The 25,243-nt window shown below is 40.3% G+C and overlaps 1 protein-coding gene across 7 annotated transcripts in view; it reads right to left on the minus strand.

Annotated features, from left to right (window-relative positions):
- RFX7 (regulatory factor X7) overlaps nt 1-25,243 on the minus strand; it is a 133,140-nt gene that overhangs the window by 13,358 nt on the left and 94,539 nt on the right. For 5 of the 7 annotated variants that reach the window (XM_036302290.1, XM_036302300.1, XM_036302316.1 and 2 more), the window contains 4 exons: nt 23,829-23,911; nt 22,277-22,399; nt 1,803-1,919; nt 477-561 (listed from right to left, as the gene is read on the minus strand). In XM_036302290.1, the coding sequence (XP_036158183.1) occupies nt 477-561; nt 1,803-1,919; nt 22,277-22,399; nt 23,829-23,911 (408 nt within the window). Of the gene's footprint in view, nt 1-476; nt 562-1,768; nt 1,920-22,276; nt 22,400-23,828; nt 23,912-25,243 lie in introns of those variants that run through there. The other 2 variants (XM_036302308.1, XM_036302338.1) reach the window with 2 other exon arrangements.

A 25,243-nucleotide genomic window follows, 5' to 3' on the forward strand; every position in this document is an offset into this window, starting at 1 on the left:
TCTCTCTCATCATTGATGTTTCTCTCTCTTCCTTCCTCTCTCTAAAATCAATAAAAATATATATTTTTTAAAATGCTTGTAAGCATATATGAAGACTAACAGATATTTTGATGTTTATAAAACCTATTCTGATATCAAAACTATACCAGTAGTCATATTTCCTATTCTGAAAACATTTATAATACACATATTACTAAAATGTAATAATTCTCCTCCTGACAATACATATATTTTAGATATATTTACATATCAGTAAGTTTAGATCTATCTTGCTCTCCCTAATTTCAGAAGTCATGTTGACTTAAGTCATATACACTAACATTTTTCAGTCACTTTTGACTTTTTTTCTCACTTATTCTGTAAAAGGCAGAGTTCCTGGTCCCTGGTTTTATCTAAATGAGACTATGCAGTATGCATTTCAATGTTGATTTTAAGGTACAATTCAACTTATTAAAAAGAGAAGGCAGAATTCTTACCCCATCTCCAGTTTTGTGAAAGTCAAGATTGGGCAGTGTTGGCATATGAACAAAAGCTTTTTTTCTTAGTCCACTGTAGCAATATGTAATGAACAGTTAAGGTCTCAAGTATTCCAAATTAAATGAACTGCTTATATAATTAGCACTTGAAAAGTAACCATATATGAAATGAAAATAAAATCATAATGAAATAACATCTACTTTGAGTTTTCAGTAAGAAAAACTTTAATATTATAAACTCGGGATTTTTACTCCTTTGAAATGGGAATAGTCTGCAGAATGTTACTGTCTTAAATAAAACAAAATAATTCTCATCTGTTATAAATTTAATGAATAAATGTTTCTAATAAGCTGTGTCAGCCACCAGTAACAAACAGGTCAGAAGGAAAGAAATACCCAGATGGAAACCTGGAACTGAGAAAGGAAACTTCAGCCCAGGGCACCGGGACAGAAACAACTCTGACTGTCACAAGGGCTTTAACCTTTTCATTTCCCTTTTTCCACTGAAACACACAGGATTATCACCTGCAACATGCCAAAGACACATCAAGATGTTTTTGTTTGTACTCAGAAAACAAGGGCAGGTCATGTAACAAGTGGTTAAAGAACACCTGGAACCACTTTAGAAAAGCAGCCTTCCACCTTCCCCTTCCTCTCCTCTCTTCCATAGCAGTGAATTTTTATGCTGTGAAAAAGGCCAGGAGCCGAGCAGAGAGAGATGAAGGACTTCTAATATGATACAGAGACCCTCTACCTTCTTCCAAGAGTAGGGAGAACTTTAATAAATCCTTAATTTTCATTTCCTTATTTCTGTTTGCTCCTAAGTATTTCTCCATCACAAGAGGGACCTCGCTTTAAACAGTTGGCTGAAAAATAAAGAGAGCTGTAGTCTTCCAGTGTAAGTTCCCTAAGACATTTTTTTTTTAATGTTATATATTTTGCAAAGGAGATCCTATGCTTCTAAATGAGAGGAGGGAGTGAAGGTAAGCTAACACCTTTCTGCACTTTTATTGATAATTTATAATTGCTGTACTGTGGCATGCCTTGGTCATTCTCACTATTGAAGAAAAGATCAGACACATTACAATGACAGAATAAGGTGAAATCTATCATAAACTTAATGACCATTATTTATCTCTCTTACAGTTTGGTAAATAGCTGGGAAAATAATATTTGCAATTATTCTACTAAGTTCTTTTGAGTTGTTTGTACTTATAGATGCAAATTTATTTCTAATTATAGTTGGTCATTGAAACACAACAGGAGATGCTCTGTAATAAGTGGGAACTTACAGAGATTATGAAAAACCATTCTGGTAAAGGATATTTCGATTTGCCTCTTGTGCCCAGACGACGTGCCTTCATGTTTGGAAAGACGTTTTTCATGATCTTTCCAAAGTCAGCAGCACTTAGTGGATGGTAACCAAGATTGTCACAATAACTCCTGCAAAACAAGGAGGGGCCAGTTAGAAAGCAACAGAACTCAGAATTACACAGCACAGTGCTATTGCAACACAATTTGATGTGTTTGACAAAGTGAAAAACACATTTTCAAGAGATTCACCACAATTTTCACCAATATATGGTCATCCTTCTCTGGAGATAACTCAGGTTGGTTAGATTATTTATTCTCAGGGTATTCAGTACTGCTGCTTTCAACAGCATCCAAGCTTTCAGTCAGAGATACTGGTGGTATAACCCAGCATTCTGAAATGAGTGTATCCAGCTCAAACAGTAGGGCTACAAATTTCCACATATGTATCAAGCTCACATACTGGGACAATTTCCAATATAAACACATGTATGCCAAATATTAGAGACAAAACTACTAACATGTTTTAAAATAGAAACATGATATATTAGAACTAAAAGGGACCTTAGAGGTCTTCTATACCAACACTCATTTTACCCAAAAGAGAAAAAATGAAGCCACAGAGAGAAGTTCCAAAGGTCCTCACTCCTACCATTCTTATTATTGCCAGGAAAAAAGTACTTTGTAAGGCAGTAACTTCAATTGAGACTAGGGAAACAAACTATGTCTTAATTAATTACTCCTGGAACCACGTGTCCTGTTACTCTCTAAAGGTGCCAGCCATGGGTAGAAGAACAAACCCTCCTCTACCAGTTCAGCAGCAGGCCAAGGCCACATCTTGTTCTGGCTACCAAAGCCTTCCTCACAACTGCTGGCCATTGGGAGAACCACTACCTGAGAAACGTCAAAGAGGAAATCAGAGGCATTCTCAAGTACTTCAATCAAGTCACCCCCTCACTCCACCTCCCCGTGCCGCCCCCCCCGCACACACTTTTTAGCATCAACCAGAGCAACTTCTTGATGAAGACATGTGGTGAAGAGTCAGAGAGATTCGGATGAAGAAACAAAGGAAAACAACGGGAAGGCCTCGTGGACAGGGCAAATTAATTGAAATTGACTTGAGTTCTTATGGACGGCAGAATAAGTATCCTGGCAACATTCCTGAAGTGACCTGAACACAAGCAGGTGAACTGGGAGATCCTCAGGAGGAGGCAGGGACACCTGAGAATCTTAATAGAGAGAAAAGGGGTAGGTCTGGAGACAAGGGTATTTTTTTGATTATGCCCTACCTATCTCCACACCAAAACCTGTTCTTCTGGTGGTGGGGAGGGGAAGAGATGCCCAGCAAACACATTCCCAATAATGTTGACAAGCAGGAAGGGAGAGGAGCTAACACATATTAGAGTTCCCTCTACAGAAGTATTTAGATACATCAGATAATTGAGACTAAATGCAATATTCCGGCTCAGGGATCAAGATTTAAGTTATAACTTGAAGGGGTGACTACTATTGGGTGCTGAACTGTATTAAGTCATAACCATTATGGTACCAAGTTAGATCAGTCATCTTTAAGGCTTAAACCAGCACAGAAAGAAAATGTGAATGAAGCTCCTTTAAGGAACCAGACACATGTTGCTTCCTCTACCTGGACCATTATTTTTCTTATCCTTCAAGTTCCAGCTTAAATGTTATAATTTTGAAAGGATCTCTTCTGGCTACCCTATCTAAAGCAATGCCCTCTTGCCAAATCCTAACCACATTTCCTATCAGTGTACTCTTTTTTCTTTTTCTTATGCCTTATAACTATCTAACAGCAAATTTTCTAGTCTCCTCACTCAGGGCAGTGGCCAGATTCAGGGGTGGGCAAAAGGAGGTTTATTGTTGTAATATAAATAAGTAATACAATAATTAATAAATAATGATACAAGAATAAACTCTGTTTCGTGTACTCACAACTGCAAACCTGCTTTTACCCACCCTGTATATCTGGTTCACCATTTTATTCTCATCACTACGAACAAGATTTAAGAGTCACATTAAGCTGTAATGTAACTTTAAGTATGCCATAATTAAAATGACAAGCAACTTTAAAGAAACACACAAAAAGACCAAAAAAACCCCAAGAAACAAAATACAAAACCCCACCAAACCCAGAAAACCAATGCCCACTGGCACCTATGACAGCATGAGCAGATGGGCCTAAAAAATGGATACCAAATAAAGAGAAGCAGGGCAATGAGCCTAGTGAGAGATAGAGTATATTCGTTCTTATTCTCTGTGCTTAGATTATGATGTTTTTTCATTATATCAGTACTAAAGGCCTGGTACTCGGATTTTTGCACTGGTGGGGTCCCTTGGCCTGGCCTGCGGGGACTGGGCTGAAACCATCTCTCCAACATCCCCTGAGGGGTCCTGGATTGTGAGAGGGAAGGTCTCGGGTGACATACCCTGGAATCGGGCTCCCTCCTCTCTGGTTATGGGTGCATTATTCGAGAACCTCAGCTACCAAGTCACCGCAGCTCAGCAGCTCCCATGTTGAGCATCTGCCCCCTGGTGGTCACTGCATGTCACAGCTATTGGCTGGTCAGCTGGTTGCTTAGGCTTCTATATATATATAGAACTAGAGGCCCGGTGCACAAAAATTTGTGCACTCGGGAGGAAGGGGGGGTCCCTCAGCCCGGCCTGTGCCCTCTCGCAGTCTGGGATCCGTCGGGAGATAATGACCTGCGGGCTTAGGCCTGCTCCTGGGTGGCAGAGGGCAGGCCTAATCCCTAGGTGCAGCTCCTGGTCGGGCTCAGAGCAGGGCCGAATGGGGAGTTGGGGCGCCGCCCCCTGTCATGCACAGAGCAGGGCGGATCGGGAGGTTGCGATGCCACCCTCAGTCACGCTCAGGGTAGGGCTGATTGGGGGGTTGGGGCACCGCACCCTGTCACACTCAAGGCAGGGTCGATGGGGAGGTTGCGGCACCACCCCCTGTCACGCACAGAGCAGGGCCAATCAGGGGGTTGGGGAGCTGCCCCCTGTCACTCACAGAGCAGGGCCCATCAGGGGGATTGAGGCTCCGTACCCTGTCACACACAGAGCAGGGTCGATCAGGGGGTGGGGGAGCTCCCCCTGTCATGCACAGAGCAGGGCCCATCAGGGGGTTGGGAAGCTCCCCCATGTCACAGAGTAGGGCCAATAGGGGAGTTGGGGCACTGCCCCCTATCACACACAGAGCAGGGCGGATCAGGGGGTTGGGGCGCCGCCACTCTCACACTCAGGGCAGGGCCGATGGGGAGGTTATGGCTCTACCCCGTCACACACAGAGCAGGGCCTGTTGGGAACGGGGGGTTGGGGTGCCGCAACCTGTCACACACAGAGCAGGGCCGATCAGGGGGTTGGGGCGCCGCAGCCTGTCACACACAGAGCCGCAGGGCAATCAGGGGGTTGGGGAGCTCCCCCCATCAGGCACAGATCAGGGCTGATCAGGGGGTTGGGACGCCTTCCCCCGTCACGAACAGAGCAGGGCCGATAGGGAGGTTGTGGCCCCCCCCGTCACACACAGAGCCACAGAGCGATCAGGGGGTTTGGGCGCTGCCCCCTGTCATGCTGATCCCGGTGCTGGGAGGCCTTGCGGCTCCGCTGATCCCGGTGCTGGGAGGCATATTACCCTTTTGCTATATAGGATAGAGGCCTGGTGCACGTGTGGGGGCCGGCTGGTTTGCCCTGAAGGGTGTCCTGGATCAGGGTGGGGGTCCTCACTGGGGTGCCTGGCCAGTCTGGGTGAGGGGCTGAGGGCTGTTTTCAGGCTGGCGGGTGACGGAAGCTCCCAACTGCTCCTTTTCTTCTTTTTTTTAAAATTCTGGGCCAGCTTTAGCTCTGAGGCTCCAGCTCTTAGGCCTCTGCTGCTGAAAGCAGGTTTCTGGCCTTTGTTTACCTTCTGTATTTAAAATAATGTTGCGATCCTGCTGGCTGAAGCCTGGCGACTAAAGCAGGTTTCTGGGGTTTTGTTTAGCTTCTATATTTGTAACATAGTTGCTTAGAATTGCAGCTCAGAGGCCGGCAAGGCAGGCGGGGAACGTTGGAGTCCTCCGTCACTGAAGCAAGCAAGCCTCATGTTAGTTTCAAGCTGCCTGGCTGCCAGCCGCCATCTTGGCTGGCAGTTAATTTGCATATCGCCCTGATGAGCCAATGGGAAGGGTAGCGGTCATACGCTAATTACCATGTTTCTCTTTTATTAGATAGGATACCAACATTTTTTTAAATTTGGTGGACATGATAGGTATAAGATTGGCAAAATTAAGTGTCAAAGTGACCAATATGCTTGTCAAACAGAACTAATCCAATTTCATCTGAATTCTTATCCCCCCCCCCCTTTTTTGTTAATCTTCACATGAGGATATTTTTTCCATTGCTTTTTAGAGAAAGAGGAAGGGAGGCTGGGGGGCGGAGAGAGACAGAGAGAGAGAGAGAGAGAGAGAGAGAGAGAGAGAGAGAGAGAGAGAGAAACATTGTGTGAGAGATACACATCGACTGGTTGCCTCCAGCACAAGCCCCGACCAGAAGCAGGGAGCTAACCCGCATCCTAGGTACTTGCCCTTGACCAGGAATTGAACCGTGACCTCCTGGTTCATGGGTCAATGCTCAACCACTGAGCAACACTGGCTGGGCTATTTGTTGTCCTTTTGATAATGGTCATTCTAACAAGCCTGAGGCAATTATCTCACTGTGGCTTTTATTTAAATTCCCCTGTCATAGGAGCCAGTGGGCATTGGCTTTTTGGGTTTGGTGGGGTTTTGTATTTTGTTTCTTGGGGTTTTTTGGTCTTTTTGTGTGTTTCTTTAAAGTTGCTTGTCATTTTAACTACGGCATACTTAAAGTTATATTACAGCTTAATGTGGTTTTTATTTAAATTTCCCTAATGATTAATGTCTTGTTCAGCACCTTACAAGACATCTGGCCATCTATCTGTATTTCTTTAGAAAAATGTCTATTCAGAAATTCCTATTTTTTAATTAAAAAGAAATTTTTTTTGCTGTTGAGTTGAATGAGTTCTTCATATGTTTTGCTAAGTATTAACCCCTTATCAGATATATGATTTGCAAATATTTTCTCCCTTTTTATTTTGTGGATGGATTACTTTGCTATGCAAAACTTTTAAGTTTGATGTAGTGCCACTTGTTTATTTTTGCTTTTACTTTTGGTGTCACATTGAAAAAAATCATTGCCAAGCCCTGACAAGTGTAGCTCAGTTAGTTGGAGTATCATCTGTGCACCTAAAGGTTGCCAGTTTGATTCCTGGTCAGGGTACATGCCCGGGTTGCTGGCTCAATCCCAGGTGGGGGTTGTGCAGGAGGCAACTGATCGATGTTGTGCTGTCACATCCATGTTTCTCTTTGTCCTTTCCGTTCTCTATAAAAATCAATAAAAATATTTTTTTAAAAAATCACTGGCAAAACCTTACTGCCTGTTTTCTTCTAGGAGTTCTATGGTTTCAGCTCTTATGTTCAGGCCTTTAATGCATTTTGAGTTGATTTTTGGGTATGATGTAGGAGACTTGTCAATTTTCATTTTTTTGCATGTGGCAGTCTAGTTTTCTCAACACTATTTATTGAAGAGACTGTTCTTACCCCATTATATATTCTTGTTTCTTGAGATAGGTATTTATCACTATGAACTTCCTTCTTGGAACTGCTTTTGCTGCATCCCATAAATTTTGGTATGTTATATCTACACTAGAGGCCCGGTGGACGAAATATGGGCATGGGGCGGGGGAGGGAGGTGTGTCCCTCAGCCCAGCCTGCACCCTCTCCAATCTGGGACCCCTTGAGGGATGTCGGACTGCCCGTTTAGGCCCAAGGATCGGGCTTAAATGGGCATTCGGACATCCCTCTCACAATCCAGGGCTGCTGGCTCCCAACCACTCACCTGCCTACCTGATTGCCCCTAACTGCTTCTGCCTGCCAGCTTGATCACCCCCTAACCATTCCCCTGCCAGCCTGATCGACACCTAACTGCTCCCCTGCCGGCCTGATCGCCCCTAACTGCCCTCCCCTTCCGGCCTGGTCACCCCCAACTGCCCTCCCCTGCTGGCCTGGTCACCTCTAACTGCCCCCCCCTGATGGCCTGGTTGCCCCTGTTCTCCCCTGCAGGCCTGACTGCCCCCAACTGCCCTCCTCTGCTGGCCTGGTCACCCCTAACTACCCTCCCCTGCAGGCCTGACCACCCCCAACTGCCCTCTCCTGCAAGCCTGGTCACTCCCAACTGCCCTCCCCTGCAGGCTATCTTTTGTCCACATGGGGGCAACCATCTTTGACCACATGGGAGTAGCCATCTTGTGTGTTGGAGTGATGGTTAATTTGCATATTACTGCTTTATTATATAAGATTTTTGTTTGTCTCAAGTTAATTTTTTAAAAATATATATTTTTACTGATTTCAGAGAGTAAGGGAGAGGGAGAGAGAGAAAAAAATCAATGATGAGAGAGAATCATTGATCGGCTGCCTCCTGCACACTGCTACTAAAGATCGAGCCTGCAACCTGGGCATGTGCCCTTGCCTGGAATTGAACCCTGGACCTTTCATTCCTCTATCCACTGAGCCAAACCAGCTAGGGCTCAAGTTAATTTTTAATTTATCTGTTGATTTCATCTTTAACTCATTGGTTATTCAGTAGCACATTGTTTAATCTCCACATACTTGTGAATTTTCCAGTTTTTCTTTTATAATTGATTTCTAGTTTTATACCACTGTGGTCGGAAAACATGCTTGGCATAATTTCAATTCTATTAAATTTATTAAGACTTATTCTGTGGCCTAATATATGATCTATCCGGAAAAATGATCCATGTGCACTTGAAAGAATATATATTCTGTTGCTTTTGGATGGAATGTTCTGTATATATCTGTTAAGTCCATGTGGTCTAACATGTTTAAGGCTGATGTTTCCTCATTGATTTTTCTGTCTGAATGATCAATCCACTGATGTAAGTTGCAGTATTACAGTGCTCTACCATTATTGTATTGTTGTCTATTTCTTCCTTTAAATTTATTAATATTTGCTTTATATATTTAGGTGCTCCTATTTGAGTATATGTTTACAAATGTTATATCCTCTTGATGGATAGACCTCTTTATTATTATATAACACCTTCATCTCTTATTAGAGATTTTGTTTTAAAGCTAATTTTGGTGGATACGAGAATAGCTACCCCAACTTCCTTTTGGTTTCCTTTTTCCATTCCTTCACTTTCAGTCTCTGTGTGTCCTTACATTTAAAGCGAGTCTCCTTGTAGACAGCATATAAATAGGTCTTTTATCTTTATTCTTTTCAGTCCCTCTACATTGTCAGATTGAAGAATTTAGCTCATTTACATTTAGAGTAATCATTACTAGGTATGAACTCAATGCCTTTTTAGTTGTTTTATGATGTTTCAGTAGTTGCTCTGTTTCTTCTTCTCTTGCTCCCTTCCTTTATGATTTGATAACATCCTTTAGTGGTGTGATGTGGGTTGCTTTATCTTTTATGTATTTACTATAGGTTCATGCTTTGTGATTACCAAATGGCTTACATATAACAATTTATATCTATAACTGTCTATATTAAGTTGGTAGCAAGTTAAGCTTGATTGCATTCTAAATCTCAACATTTTTATTCTCCTTCCCCATGTTTTATTAATCTCTATAAAAACAATGAAAAAACTGAAAAAGTGGGCCAATATCAACCTAAGAAACTAAAAAAACAACCCCATTTACCACTGTAACAAAAAAAATTAATATACCTAGGAATAAACTTAACTAAGGGGGTAAAAGACCTGTACTGGGAAAACTACAGGACGTTGAAAAAAGAGATAGAGAAAGACATAAACAAATGGAAGAATATACCATGTTCATGGATTGGTAGAATCAACATCATTAAAATGTCCATACTACCTCAAGTAATCTATAGATTCAATGCAATCCCTATTAAAATACCAATGGCATATTTCATAGACCTAGAACAAACTCTCCAAAAACTCATATGGGGGAAAAAAATCTGAGTAGCAGCAGCAATCTTGAGAAAGAAGAACAAATTTGGAGGGATCACAATACTAGATATCAAGCTATATTACAAAGCCACTGTTCTCAAAACTGCCTGGTACTGGTACAAGAACAGACATATAGACCAACGGGACAAAACAGAGAGCCCAGAAATCAACCCAAGCCATTATGCTCAATTAATATTTGACAAAAGAGGTACGAGCATACAATGGAATCAAGACAGTCTCTTCAATAAATGGTGTTGGGAAAATTGGAGAGATACATGCAAAAAAATGAAAGTAGAATACCAACTTACACCATACACAAAAATAAACTCAAAATGGATACAGGACTTAAATGTAAGATGGGAAACCATAAAAATCTTAGTAGAATCCATAGGCAGCAAAATATCAAACATATGTTGTAGCAATATCTTTACTGATACAGCTCCTAGGACAATGGAAATTAAGGAGAAAATAAACAAATGGGACTACATCAAAATAAAAAGCTTCTTCACAGCAAAAGAAACCATCAACAAAACAGCAAGAAAGCCCACTGCATGGGAAAACATATTTGCCAATGCGACATCTGATAAGGGTTTAATCTCCAAAATTTATAGGGAACTCATACAACGTAACAAAAGGAAGATTAATAATCTAATAAAAAATTGGCAAAGGACCGAAGTAGACACTTCTTGAAAGTGGACATACAGAAGGCCAAGAGACATATGAAAAAAATGCTCAAAGTCACTAATCATCTGAGAGATGCAAATTAAAACAATGAGGGACCATCTCACATCTGTCAGAATGGCTATCATCAACAAACAAGTGCTGGCGAGGATGTGGAGAAAAAGAAACCCTCGTACACTACTGGTGGGAATGCAGACTGGTGCAGCCGCTGTGGAGAACAGTATGGAGTTTCCTTAAAAAATTAAAAATGGAACTCCTATTTGACCCAGTAATTCCACTTCTAGGAATATATCCCAAGAAACCAGAAACACCAATCAGAAAGGACATATGCCCCCCTATGTTCATAGCAGCACAATTTACAATAGCTAAGATTTGGAAACAGCCTAAGTGCCCATCAGCAGATGAGTGGATTAAAAAACTATTGTATATCTGCACAATGGAATATTACACTGCTATAAAAAAGAAAGAACTACTAACCATTCGCAACAACATGGATGGAGCTGGAGAGCTTTATGCTAAGCGAAATTAGCCAGTCAGAGAAGGATAAGTATCACATGATCTCACTCATTTGTGGATTATAATGAACAATATCAACTGATGAACAAAAAAAGATCCAGAGACATAGAAACATTGAACAGGCCGTCACACCTCAGAGGGAAGGTAGGGGAGGGTGAAGGAGTGGGGGTAAGAGATCAACCAAAGGATTTGTATGCATGCATGTAAGCATAACCAATAGACAAAGACAGTAGGGGGGTGAGGGCATGTGCTGAGGGCTGGGAGCAGCTGGGGAGAGGTCAATGGGGGAATAAAGGAGACATATGTAATACTTTCAACAATAAAGAATTTAAATTAAAAAAAAATTTAAGATTTCACTGTTAGATATCATTTGAGAAAGAAAAGCACTGTGTATAGTCAACTGGTATATAGATACTGTCTCAATGTAAACAATTTTTTTTCTAGCAAAATCTCACTGTATCTAAGTTTTCAAATTTATTTAATTTGTTGTAATCACAAAATGTGATCTGCATGATATACATTTTTTAATAAGTATTTAGCCTTCTTTTGTAGCCTAGTCCAAGGTAATTTTTTGGTAAATGTTTCAACAAATGTGCTTGAAAAAGATATATTCTCTATGTGTTAGGTGAAATGCCCAATATCTGCCCATTAATCAAGCATGCTTATTGAGTTTATTGGGTTATCTGTATGCACATTATTTTTTTCCCATTTTATTTACTGACCTTCTGTTTGCTCTTTTATTAGAAATACTCTTTAATTTAAAAAAAAGGAACTCTGGAAATTAACCCAAGGCTTGCAGAAAACTAGGTAGTATTTATGCAAGGAAAATAGCTGTTTTTCAATAAAAATAGCTTTGTACCATTTTAACTTGCCCTAGGGATTCCCCCATTCTCCAGCAGTAGCACTGAAAAGTAATAGCCCGTATTTCTGGTTCAGCCTCGTGGCCACCAGAATAAACATAATACAGTTGTGGAGTGTTCTCAAAGCCTTATCCCAAAGAACTTTCATTATTTGTTTTGTGAGATGGATTCTATAGAAAACTCCACCTACAGAATGATATTTGACCTGTCTTGGGAGTTTGCTGATTGTTAAATACTTTCTCCCTTGCGAGTGGAAGGATGGGTTGGAGAAGTTAGAAAAGAATTACAGCACTAGCCGCCTGCTTGGTTCAGTGGATAGAGTGGCAGCCTGTGGAATGAAAGGTCCTGGGTTCGATTCCAGTCAAGGGCACATCCCAGAGTTGCAGGCTTGATCCCCAATAGGGGGTGTGCACAAAGCAGTCGATGATGATTCTCTCTCATCACTGATGTTTCTATCTCTCTCTCTCTCTCTCCCTCTCTCTGTAATCAATAAAAATATATTTTTTTTAAAAGAAAGAATTACAGGCAAGTGTCTCAAATTTTTAGCTGTGTAAGACAGTGAATAATAGTCGGAGCAAACAACAGACTAACCAAAAACTTAAAAGAAAAAGCTGGGAAATAAGATTTCCATGAAAGCTTTGAAAAACTTCGACACATTCCTGAGAATCTAGAAGGCCATGCACATGTAAACAGCTGCTGCATTTCAAGACCTGAGAAAACTAAGCTCTCACCTCTGGCTAAACTTGAGGCTCCCCAAAAGCAGGATGTGAAGGCAAAGGAAAGGCTTTCAATTGATTAACTGTTTATAGTGCCCTCTACCCCCATAACCTTTGACAAAGCCTGGGAAATTTAATTGGTTCAAGGTGTTTAAGGAAATCTCCATCCAATCAATAGCTGCTCACTAAGCTAACCAAGTAGAGACTTCAATGGCCAGACAAAAAAATAAAAGAATTCATCACTAGCAAACCAATCCTACAGGAAATACTAGAGGCAGTTATTCAGGCTTAAATGACAGGACACCAAACAGTAACTCAAATCCACATGAACAAATAAAATAAACACCAGTAATGGTAACTTCATAGGTAAATATAACAATACAGTTTAAATGTACTTTTTTCTTATAACCCCTTTACTCCTATCTGATCTAAGTGACTACTGCATAAAGCACCAAATATAAATCTGTGTTAATAAGTACACAATGCATAAAAATGAATGGGGATGGGGAAGAGAACAGAAATTAATACACACACACATACTTTTAAACACACACACATACAAACACACACACATACATATTTTTAAAGTTAAGTTGGCATAATCCAAACTAGTTCTTTATAAATTAAGATGTTAACTGTAATCTCCAGAACAACTATAGAAAATACCTATTTAACACAAAAGAAGTCAGAAATGGGCAAACTAAGGAATAAAAAGAAACATAAGACATTTTATAGAAAACAAATAGCACAATGGCAAATGTAAATGAATTAAACTCCCCAATTAAAAGATAGGGATAGGCAGAATATATTTATAATAAAATATGATCAAAATATATGGGATTTGGGGGAATAAAAATATTTTGCCATTGTGGTGTTTGATACCAGACTTTGTAAATACACTAAAAAATAACTAACTTGTACAATTTAAAAGTGAAAAAAATAAACGAACAATCCCACTTTCCATTGCAACAAAAAAATTAAGATACTTAGGAATAAACTTAACCAAGGAGGTAAAAGACTTGTACATGGAAAACTATAGGACATTGAAAAAAGAGATAGAGGAAGATATAAACAAGTGGTAGAATATACCATGTACATGGATCGGTAGAATTAACATCATTACAATTTCCATACTACCCAAAGCAATCTATAGATTCAATGCAATCCCTATTAAATTACCAATGACATATTTCACAGATCTAGAACAAATACTCCAAACATTTATATGGAACCCAAAGAGAACCCTGAATAGCCGCAGCAATCTTGAGAAAGAAGAACAAAGTTGGAGGGATCACAATACCAGATATCAAGTAATAACACAAAGCCACTAAACCACTATAATCAAAACAGCCTGGTATTGGCACAAGAACAGGCATATGGATCAATAGAACAGACAGAGACCCCAGAAATCGACCCAAGCCATTACACTCTAATATTTGACAAAGGAGGCATGAGCATACAATGGAGTCAAGACAGTCTCTTCAATAAATGGTGCTGGGAAAATTGGTCAGATACATGCAAAAAAATGAAACTAGATCACCAACTTACACCATACACAAAAACAAACTCAAAATGGACAAAATACTTAAATGTAAGTCATGAAACCATAAAAATCCTAGAAGAAACCATAGGCAGCAAAATCTCAGACATCGCTTGCAGCAATATATTTGTGGATACATATCCTAGGTCAGTGGTCGGCAAACTGCGGCTCACGAGCCACATGAGGCTCTTTGGCCCCTTGAGTGTGGCTCTTCCACAAAATACCATGTGCGGGCATGCATGTACAGTGCAATTGAAACTTCGTGGCTCATGCGCAGAGGTCGGTATTTTGTGGAAGAGCCACACTCAAGGTGCCAAAGAGCCGCATGTGGCTCGTGAGCCGCAGTTTGCCGACCACTGACCTAGGTCAAAGGCAACTAAGGAGAAAATAAACAAATGGGACTACATCAAAATAAAAAGCTTCTGCACAGCAAAAGAAACCATCAACAAAACAAGAAAGCCCACTGCATGGGAGAAAACATTTGGCAATGATACATCTGATAAAGGGTTAGTATCCAAAATATATAAGGAACTCATACAACTTAATAAAAGGAAGACAAACAAACCAATTACAAAATGGGCAAAGGACCTAAACAGACACTTCTCCAACGGGGACATACAGATGGCAAAGAGACACATGAAAAAATGCTCAAGGTCACTGATCATTAGAGAGATGCAAATTAAAATGACAATGAGGTACCACCTCACACCTGACTGAATGGCTACCATCAACAAATGACAAATGCTGGATGTGGAAAAAAAGGAACCCTTATACACTTCTGGTGGGAATGCAGACTGGTGCAGCCACTGTGGAAAATAGTATGGAGTTTCCTCAAAAAACTAAATATGGAACTGCCATTTGACCCAGCAATCCCACTTCCAGGAATATATCCTAAGAAACCAGAAATACCAATCAGAAAGAAAGTATGTACTCCTATGTTCAAAGCAGCACAATTTACAATGGCTAAGATCTAGAAACAGCCCGAGTGTCCATCAGTAGATGAGTGGACAAAAAAACTGTGGTACATTTACACCATGGGATATTATGCAGCAGTAAAAAAGAAGGATCTTTTACCCTTTGAGACAGCATGGAGAGAGGGACCTGGAGAGTATTATGCTAAGTGAAATAAGTCAGTCAGAGAAAGACAAGTATCACAAGATCTCACTCATATGTGGAATCTAAGTAACAAAATAAACTGATGAACAAAACAGATCCAGAAGCATAGAAGCATGGAACAGACTTTGAATCTCAGAGGGAGTAGGTGGGTGGGAAGAGATTAACCAAAGAACTTGTATGCATATATGCATAACCATGGACACAGACAATAAATAGGGAAGTTGAGGTCTAGAGTGGGGACGGGCTATAAGGGTACAATGGGTGAAAAAAGGGGACATATGTAATACTTTCAACAATAAAGATTTTTTTTTTAAAGTGAATATTATGTGATTTATATTTCAAGATAAAATCTAAAAAGCAAAACTAATATTTATAGTTTTGTCTATCTGTAAATAATTGCCTTAATCTATGACATGTAATAAACTGAGGTTTTTATCAATACATAATTTGAATCATATTCTTTAAGACTGTGATGTGGAAGTGACTCATTTGCTGGCAAATTTGTGGGGGACTAAAATTGATCACTTTTAGTTTAGTTTTTCCTAAACTTTATACAGATGCTATGATATTAAATAATATATTTTACACTTGAGAAATTTATAAATTATACACATATGCTTAGGCCTGATCTAGATTTTAAATAGGTATAAACAGTTACATGTCATTTAAGTCATGAAATGTTCACTATTTTAAAGCTCTTAAAACAAACATGTTTCTAGAATCTATTTCTACCTTTGAGGATGTCCTAAGAGTTTAATTTACATTGATTAACAGAACAGAAAATACAAACTTAGGTTGTAAGCACAAAAATATCACACATACAATATTAATGATTACACATCACTAAAAATCGAAAATAATCGTATTCATTAAAACATTAAACAGATTAAGAAAAAAAGGATTGGAGAGAGAACAGTTGTGCCAGGAAAGACTAGAGCCAAAGTTGTCAAGTTTACAAATCTGAACATTTGTGATTCTATCCAGAATGAAAGCAAACAGATTTTCAAGAACATTCAAACAGGTTATATATTACTTAATAAGCAATCCATTTAAGATTAATGCTTGTGTTTCTCCATCATGCAGCAAGAGTGTGGTTGCTACTGCCTCTGTTGCTATGTGTTTGCATACTCCAGAGTTTCTAATAGGTTCATTCCATTCCACCAGCTTCTTCTATTGGCCAGATTTCAAGACCATGGACAATTTTAGATTAAACCTTTAGAAACATAATAATGTAAACTGCCTAAAAATAATGATACAAAAGATAAAAAATGCCGAAACCGGTTTGGCTCAGTGGATAGAGCGTCGGCCTGCGGACTGAAGGGTCCCGGGTTCGATTCCGGTCAAGGGCATGTACCTGGGTTGCGGGCACATCCCCGGTGGGGGATGTGCAGGAGGCGGCTGGTCGATGTTTCTCTCTCATTGATGTTTCTGACTCTCTATCTCTCTCCTTTCCTCTCTGTGAAAAATCAGTAAAATATATTAAAAAAAAAAAAAAAAGATAAAAAATAAAAGAATGGGCAAATACACACACACACACACACACACACACACACACACACAGGATGGGGCAAAAGTAGGTTCATAGTTTTTCTTATGGAAAATAATACATTAATAAATAATACAAGAATAAATTCTGTTTTGTGTACTCACAACTGTAAACCTACTCTTGCCCCACCCTATATATTCTGTATATAAGACTAGAACTATGAAAAAGGATGTAACAGATAAAGAAGATATTCAGTTTATGAGAGACTAATATATGTAATGCTATACTAATACATTTGAAAATCTGAATTAATTCCAGGAAAAACAAATGACCAAAATTGACTAATGAAGTATAAATCTAACTAGAAGAACACTACAAAAATTTCTGAAGAATTACCTCAAACTTAGACTCCAGGCCTAGATGGTTTTATAGGTGAGTTCTTTAAAACTTTTAAGAACAAGTAAGTCCCATTTGTAAAAACTGTTCCAGAGTACAGAAAATTAGGGAGTTTCAATTCATATATGAAGCTGGTCTAACCCTGATATCAAAACCTGACAAAGCACAAAAAATGAAAATTACACACTAATTTCCCTTATGGGTGGAGATACAAAGATCCTACATAATATACTTGAAAACAGAAACTAAAAGAATACTGAAAGATTACAGATCTTGATATGAACAGGACAATCATTCTAGTGAATAAAAGAAGGGTTCACATTGGGGACTATCTTTATATAATATATCATATCATGAGGTCAAAGAAGAAGCACCACATAACAATGTCAATAGATATTCAAAAAGCATTTGATGAATTTTAATATTCATGTCTCATAAATTAAAGTCTTAGTCAACTAGAAATGATAAATCTTTAACATCAAAGAACTGTAAGAGCAAATGATGCCTAACACTGCTATTATTTAAAATCAGAAGGAAAATCTATTAAACATAATAAAGAGAATGAGGAAGATATACAGAATAAACTCTGCCCAGAAGAGTCAAAAGAACTGAAAAATTAAGATTATGTGAAGTTCAGTAAATATAAAATTTGCAACATAAATAACAGAACTCTATAGATATCCTATAAACCAAAACAAACCAATAGGAAAATATATTTTTCATAGTATAAATAAGTAAAATGTAAAAATTAACAAGGAATATATTTAAGAAAAAATAAGTGAACCTGACTGAAGGGAAAAAGCCTCAAAGTTTACTAAAGGGCATAAGAAAGATTTAAGTTAAGAAACATAGTCCTACATTATCTTCTATTTTTCAGTTTTACTACTAAGAAGTTCAATGCTATAACCAATGGACACAAGACACTGGGGGAAGGGGAGGAGGGTATGTGTGGGGGTTGGGGGTAGGGGAGGCTGGGGAAGGTCAATGGGGAAAAAAAGGAGACATATGTACTACTATGTGTAATACTTTAAATAATAAAATAAAATTAAAAACAGAAAAACAAAACAAACAATTCAATGCTAGCCTGCCTGGCATGGCTCAGTGGTTGAGTGTCGACCTATGAACCAGGAGGTCAGGGTTTGATTCCAGGTCAGGGCACATGCCCAGGTTGTGGACTCGATCCCTGGTGTGGGACATGCAGGAGGCAGCCAATCAATCATTCTCTCTCATCATTGATGTTTATAGCTCTTTCTCCCTATCTGAAATATATATATATGAGAGAAATATAGTCCTAGCTGTAAAGGTAATTTTTCTGAAATAAATTTTCACATAATTCCTTTGATGTTACCTTTTTTAAAGTGAAAAAAAAAAAAAAAAGATTCCAAACTTCATATGAAAAAAATTGGTGTGAAAATTAAAAATTGGTGTAAAAACCAAGGAAATTTTTGAAAAAGAGGAATAATGATGGAAGACTGACCCTACTACCTTTTAAAAAAATTAATAGCTAAAATACTTAAAAATGGTATGGTACTGAAATAGAATGACAAATGCAAAGGAAGATAATTCAGTCCAGGAGACTATAGTAATGTATGAGTTATATTATGGACTAGAGGCCTGGTGCACAAAAATTTGTGCACTCGGGGGGAAGGGGGGGCCCCTCAGCCTGGCCTGTGCCCTCTCGCAGTCTGGGACCCCTCGGGAGATAACGCCCTGCTGGCTTAGGCCTACTCCTGGGTGGCAGAGGGCAGGCCCAATCCCTAGGTGCAGCCCCTGGTCAGGCTCAGAGCAGGGCCGAATGGGGAGTTGAGGCACCGCCCCCTGTCATGCACAGAGCAGGGCGGATTGGGAGGTTGCGATGCCACCCCCAGTCACGCTCAGGGTAGGGCTGATTGGGGGGTTGGGGCACCGCCCCCTGTCACACTCAAGGCAGGGTTGATGGGGAGGTTGCGGCGCCACCCCCTGTCACGCACAGAGCAGGGCCCATCGGGGGTTGAGGAGCTCCCCCCTGTCACTCAGACAGTAGGGCCGATAGGGGAGTTGGGGCACCGCCCCTGTCACACACAGAGCAGGGCGGATCAGGGGGTTGGGGCGCCGCCCTCTATCACTCATAGAGCAGGGCCGATCAGGGGATTGGGATGCCACCACTCTCACACTCAGGGCAGGGCTGATGGGGAGGTTATGGCTCAACCCCATCACACACAGAGCAGGGCCCGTGGGGGGGGGGTGGGGGTTGTGGCGCCGCCCTCTATCACCCACAGAGCAGGGCCGATCATGGGGTTGGGGCGCCGCCACTCTCACACTCAGGGCAGGGCCGATGGGGAGGTTATGGCTCTACCCTGTCACACACAGAGCAGGGCCCGTGGGGGGTGGGGGGGGTTTGGGGGTGCCGCACCGTCACACACAGAGAAGGGCCGATCAGGGGTTTGGGGCGCCGCACCCTGTCACACACAGAGCCGCAGGGCAATCAGAGGTTGGGGTGCTCCCCCGTATCAGGCACAGAGCAGGGCTGATGAGGAGGTTGGGGCGCCTTCCCCTGTCACGAACAGAGCAGGGTGGATAGGGAGGTTGTGGCCCCACCCCCTGTCACAGACAGAGCCACAGGGCGATCAGGGGGTTTGGGCACTGCCCCCCGTCATGCTGATCCCGGTGCCGGGAGGCCTCTCGGCTCCGCTGATCCCGGTGCTGGGAGGCATATTACCCTTTTACTATATAGGATAGAGGCCTGGTGCATAGGTGGGGCTGGCTGATTTGCCCTGAAGGGTGTTCTGGATCAGGGTGGGGGTCCCCACTGGGGTGCTTGGCCAGCCTGGGTGAGGCGATAATGGCTGTTTGCAGCTGGTCACACACCCTTCAGGGTTGGGGTCCCCACTGGGGTGCCTGGCCAGCCTGGGTGAGGGGCTGAGGGCTGTTTGCAGCTGGTCACACACCCTTCAGGGTTGGGGTCCCCACTGGGGTGCCTGGCCAGCCTGGGTGAGGGGCTGAGGGTTGTTTTCAGGCTGGCGGGTGACGGAAGCTCCCAACCGCTCCTTTTTTCTTTTCTTTTTTAATTCTGGGCCAGCTTTAGCTCTGACTCCAGCTCTTAGGCCTCCGCTGCTGAAAGTAGGTAATCGAAACAATGTATAACTCCAGCTCTGACTCCAGCTCTGAGATCCCAGCTCGCTGAAAGCTGGTTTCTGGGGGTTTTTTTAGCTTCTATATGTTACAACGTTTCTTCAACTGCAGGCTCAGAGGCCGGCAAGGCAGGCGAGGAACGTTGGAGTCCTCCGTCACTGAAGCAAGCAAGCCTCATGTTAGTTTCAAGCTGCCTGGCTGCCGGCCGCCATCTTGGCTGACAGTTAATTTGCATATCTCCCTGATTAGCCAATGGGAAGGGTAGCGGTCGTACGCCAATTACCATGTTTCTCTTTTATTAGATTAGATTAGTGTTAAAAGAAAAATAAATTCAATAAATAAAGTTTGGATAATTAATCATTCAGAAAAAAATTAAAATGAGTCCATTATCTTTTGGCATTTACCAAAATAAATACTAGATAGACTAAAGGGTTGTATGTAAAAAATGAAATAAATATCTAAGGAAAATGCATGTATTTAGCTACTAATGGCATGAGGAAGTTGTAAGCATAACAATGAACAGTACAAGCTGTAAAAAAAGTAGACAGATCAAACTACTTATAAAAAATTAAAATTAAATAATAAATAGCAATCCTAAAAATTTATATTTTAATAGTTAATATTCTTAATATATAAAGGTTCTTGCTAAACTAGCACCCCAATTCTGATAATCTATATTAAATTATAGGGTCAAGAATGTTCACTGCAGCCAAAGCCGGTTTGGCTCAGTGGATGGAGCGTCGGCCTGCGGACTGAGGGGTCCCGGGTTCGATTCTGGTCGGGGGCATGTGCCTGGGTTGCGGGCACATCCCCAGTGGGGGGTGTGCAGGAGGCAGCTGATCGATGTTTCTCTCTCATCGATGTTTCTGGCTCTCTGTCTCTCTCCCTTCCTCTCTGTGGAAAATCAATAAAATATATTTAAAAAAAAAAAAAAAAAAAAAAGAATGTTCACTGCAATGTTATTTGCAACTGTTCCTCCATTCAGAGAATTGTGTATATAGTGGAGACAAATTTAAACAATAGCAGGAATATATACATGAAGAAAAGGTGTTAGAAACAAATAAAAATAAGTAAACCAAAATGTTTATTTTTAGGTAGTGAAATTACTGGTGCTGGTTTTCTTTTTTATACATTTACTAGAGGCCCAGTGCACAAAATTCATGCACAGGGGTGGGGGGGAGAGTCCCCTCAGCCCAGCCTGCACTCTCTCCAATCCGGGATACCTCGGGGGATGTCCGCCTCGGCCTGGCGACCTGATCGCCCATAACTCCCCCACCCCCCGCTGGCCTGGTCGCCTCTCAATGCCCCCCTGCTTGCCTGGTCACCCCCAACTGCCCCCCCCACCCACCCGTGCCGGCCTGGTCGCCCCACACAGCCTGCTGTTTGGTCATTTGGTTGCCCCTCTCTGCCCCCACTGCTGGCCTGGTCGCTCCACACAGCCTGCTGAAAGCTTGAAGGTTCAATTCCCGATCAAGGGCATGTACCTGGGTTGCAGGCTCAATACCTGGCCCCAGTTGGGGCACATGCTAGAGGCAACTAATCGATGTGTCTCTCTCACATCAATGTCTCTCTCTTCCACTCTCTCTAAAAATCAATTTAAAAAATGTCCTCAGGTGAAGATTAACAAAAAAATTAAAAACACATAAAAGGTTTGGGTTTATAAAATTTGTAAATAAAAAAAACACGTTTTAGTTTTTCCATATGCACTGACTTTTTTTTACTGCCTTCCACTTTCCTTCTAACTCTAGACATACCCCTCCTGTTATCTTTAAGAATTCTACAGAAATGCTTTTATTCAGCAATCCCATGCCACTGTCCCTTAACCTCAAATAGGCCTCCAGTCATTTAGATGAACTCTAGAGAAATCCTTTTCTTTAGTAATCCTGTCCTTTGTTCATATGCCACCAGAGAAATTTAGAAATGGAAGGAATATCAGCGATTTATAAGTTAAACTCTATATACCACTGTGATATTCACCAATGATAAATCATTGTAGCCAGCTAGAGTACTTAAGCTCTTTAATACATCACCATGCCTGACACATATACATAATACTTACTTGTACTCATCATAGACTTCCTGTTTGGGCAGTGAAGTCTCAGGATGTTCCTCTAGAGTATTTCGAATCCAGAAAAAGGCATGCTTTTGTTGTGCCCGACTTGATGACATGGCATTCTGATCACTAATCATAAAACAAAAACACGTTTTAGCTGAACTAGACAGTAATTCATTGAGAATTTTTGAGATAATGTTCCACTAAATAATTGTGTGTAAACACACTACAAATGACCAAACCTAACTCAGGACACGCAGGGGATGCCCAGCTATCTATATATAAGTCATCTTCCTGTGGTTGTGGACCATTTTCTGCAGCTAGTGTTGGACTAAAGTTAATATCCGGTTCCAGCCCACTTCACCATTTTTAAAGTGGCATAGGTGATGGAGCATTGGCAACATGAAGTATTTGTTTTGGCCAAAATTATCTCTAATTGGATAGTTGCTCACTTACTTGCCTGTTTATTTGCATAAACTTACCAAATCATCAAACTTTTAAAACAGAAGTTGTGGAAGCAATTGTTTACTTCCTATTTGCTTAGCATTCTCAAGTAACTACCCTGAAGTCTTACTAAAGCCCTCTATGCTCCAGAATATAACTCACACCAGAGTGATCTTAAAAGGACAAATATCCCCTACATTCCTTCCTATAACTAGGTCCCCTCTCCAGGCTAGCACCACCACTAAATATTGTAAGTTTTCATTATACGGCAGTGTATTTATAAACTAATTTCATGAAATGAACACGTAAGATAGATTAAGCTCCTCTATTGATTCTGACATCCATCTCAGCTAACTATAACAATTTATTTAATTCTAAAGAAGACACTGTGCAATTTTCTAGGACAGAAAATAATTAAAATAGTTATAAAATTTGGTCCAAGGAAAATGAGGTACAAGCAACAAAGTTTTCATTCCTTTTATTTTTACACACAATTTTAAAGTAACAGAATTTTCTTTGTATAAATTATGTGAATAAAATTATTTCTGAGAAATATTTTAAAAGGGGTATAGGAACTTTAAGAACAGAATGCATGAACCACCAACGACTCTAAATTTTCTAGATGTGACAATATGTTTATATGAAAATATAGTAATACCCCCGCACACTTAAAACATCTTACATTTATTAGAAATTCATGCTTCCTATAGGCAATTGACTTTTTTCTTTTTAATATTCTGTGATATGCTCACCTGACAGGACCTAAAAAATTCTTACAGTTACTTTATTGCTCACAAACTTATATACTTATTCTTTGGTATTCTTTTCAATTTTCACAATCCCTATGTACTGCATAAAAATCTATTTATAAAACACAACCAAAACTGCATTTCACAGCATTTACCCAGGAACACAAATGAATTAGCAAAAACGGTAAGTAAACACTTAACCATATATGATCCAGAACTAAAAAGATCAACTGTTTGCCACTCTGCTTCCTGATGATTTTAGGAATAGTGTAAACAATAACAACCAAAACACACACCCACACCACACTTATACCTCAAGGATGTCCTATAAATACTGTAGGTTATGCAAAGACAAGCAGACATACCTTTTCTCTCCATTGCTGAGACCAGAAGGCAGCTGAAGGTAGAGGTAGAGTTTCTCTAGGTCTGTAAACTTCTCAACTTCTTGCTGTTTACAAAGGATTGAAAAGAAAGATCATTTTAAAACACTGTTTCTCTTAAAATTTATTAACATCTCTTTAAAAATAAAATACTATCTAAATTTAAACCAGATTGAATGAATCACCTGCCAAAGAAAACAAAATCTAGTCTTTTTTTTCCCTCATCATTAAAATAATACAGTTAAGATGTTGGATAAGTTTATTGCATGTAAAAAGTAAGAGAAAATGGAACTTTCCTATTAATGCTCATACTATAGGTCAGCGGTTCTCAACCTGTGGGTCGCGACCCCTCTGGCGGTTGAACGACCCTTTCACAGGGGTCGCCTAAGACCATCCTGCATATCAGATATTTACATTACGATTCACAACAGTAGAACATTACAGTTATGAAGTAGCAACGAAAATAATTTTATGATTGGGTCACAACATAAGGAACTGTATTTAAAGAGCAAGAAGGTTGAGAACCACTGCTCTAGGTCTAAATAAAATCATAGACAAAGTTTAGCACTTTTAATCACATTTAAAGAATGAAAAGTATTAGACTGGGAGTCAAGAGAATATTTATTATTAGTTCTTAGCCTAGCCTTACAACTATAAAATAGATGAGATAATTTCTAGGATCCTTTCCTAATTCTCAAAAACCCAGAACATGCTATCACCTGTGGATGGAACAGAGTTTAAAAATACTGAAGTACAGCTAACAACCCTTTCTGCACTATGCAGATGTTAATTAATTCTCTACTTGCAATAGTGGCTGCTACTTGGAGAACCAACTTACATGATTCTCTATAGCAGTGGTTCTCAACCTTCCTAATGCCGCGACCCTTTAATACAGTTCCTCATGTTGTGGTGACCCCCAACCATAAAATTATTTTCGTTGCTACTTCATAACTGTAATTTTGCTACTGTTATGAATCGTAATGTAAATTTCTGACATGCAGGATGTATTTTCATTGCTACAAATTGAACATAATTAAAGCATAGTGATTAATCACAAAAACAATATGTAATTATATATGTGTTTTCTGATGGTCTTAGGCGACCTCTGTGAAAGGGTCGTTCAACCCCCAAAGGGGTCGCGACGCACACGTTGAGAACCGCTGCTCTATAGCTACTGTTCTGTAACTAGGTCATTTTGTCTATAAATGTACCCTTTAAAGTAATTTCTGCTACCTACAGGACCATATAGCTTTCTTTCCCAGCTGAGTTTGCCACAGAATAAAAGCTTTAAATGTGCTACAAATACTATTACAATAAAAATATCATAGTGAAATTTTGATAGTGCAATTAATTGTATTGCAAATGGAAATGTGGGCACATTATTCAAATTCCTGGTAGCA

The sequence above is a fragment of the Myotis myotis genome, unplaced genomic scaffold, assembly GCF_014108235.1.
Source record: "Myotis myotis isolate mMyoMyo1 unplaced genomic scaffold, mMyoMyo1.p scaffold_m19_p_1, whole genome shotgun sequence".
NCBI classification, from domain to species: domain Eukaryota; kingdom Metazoa; phylum Chordata; class Mammalia; order Chiroptera; family Vespertilionidae; genus Myotis; species Myotis myotis.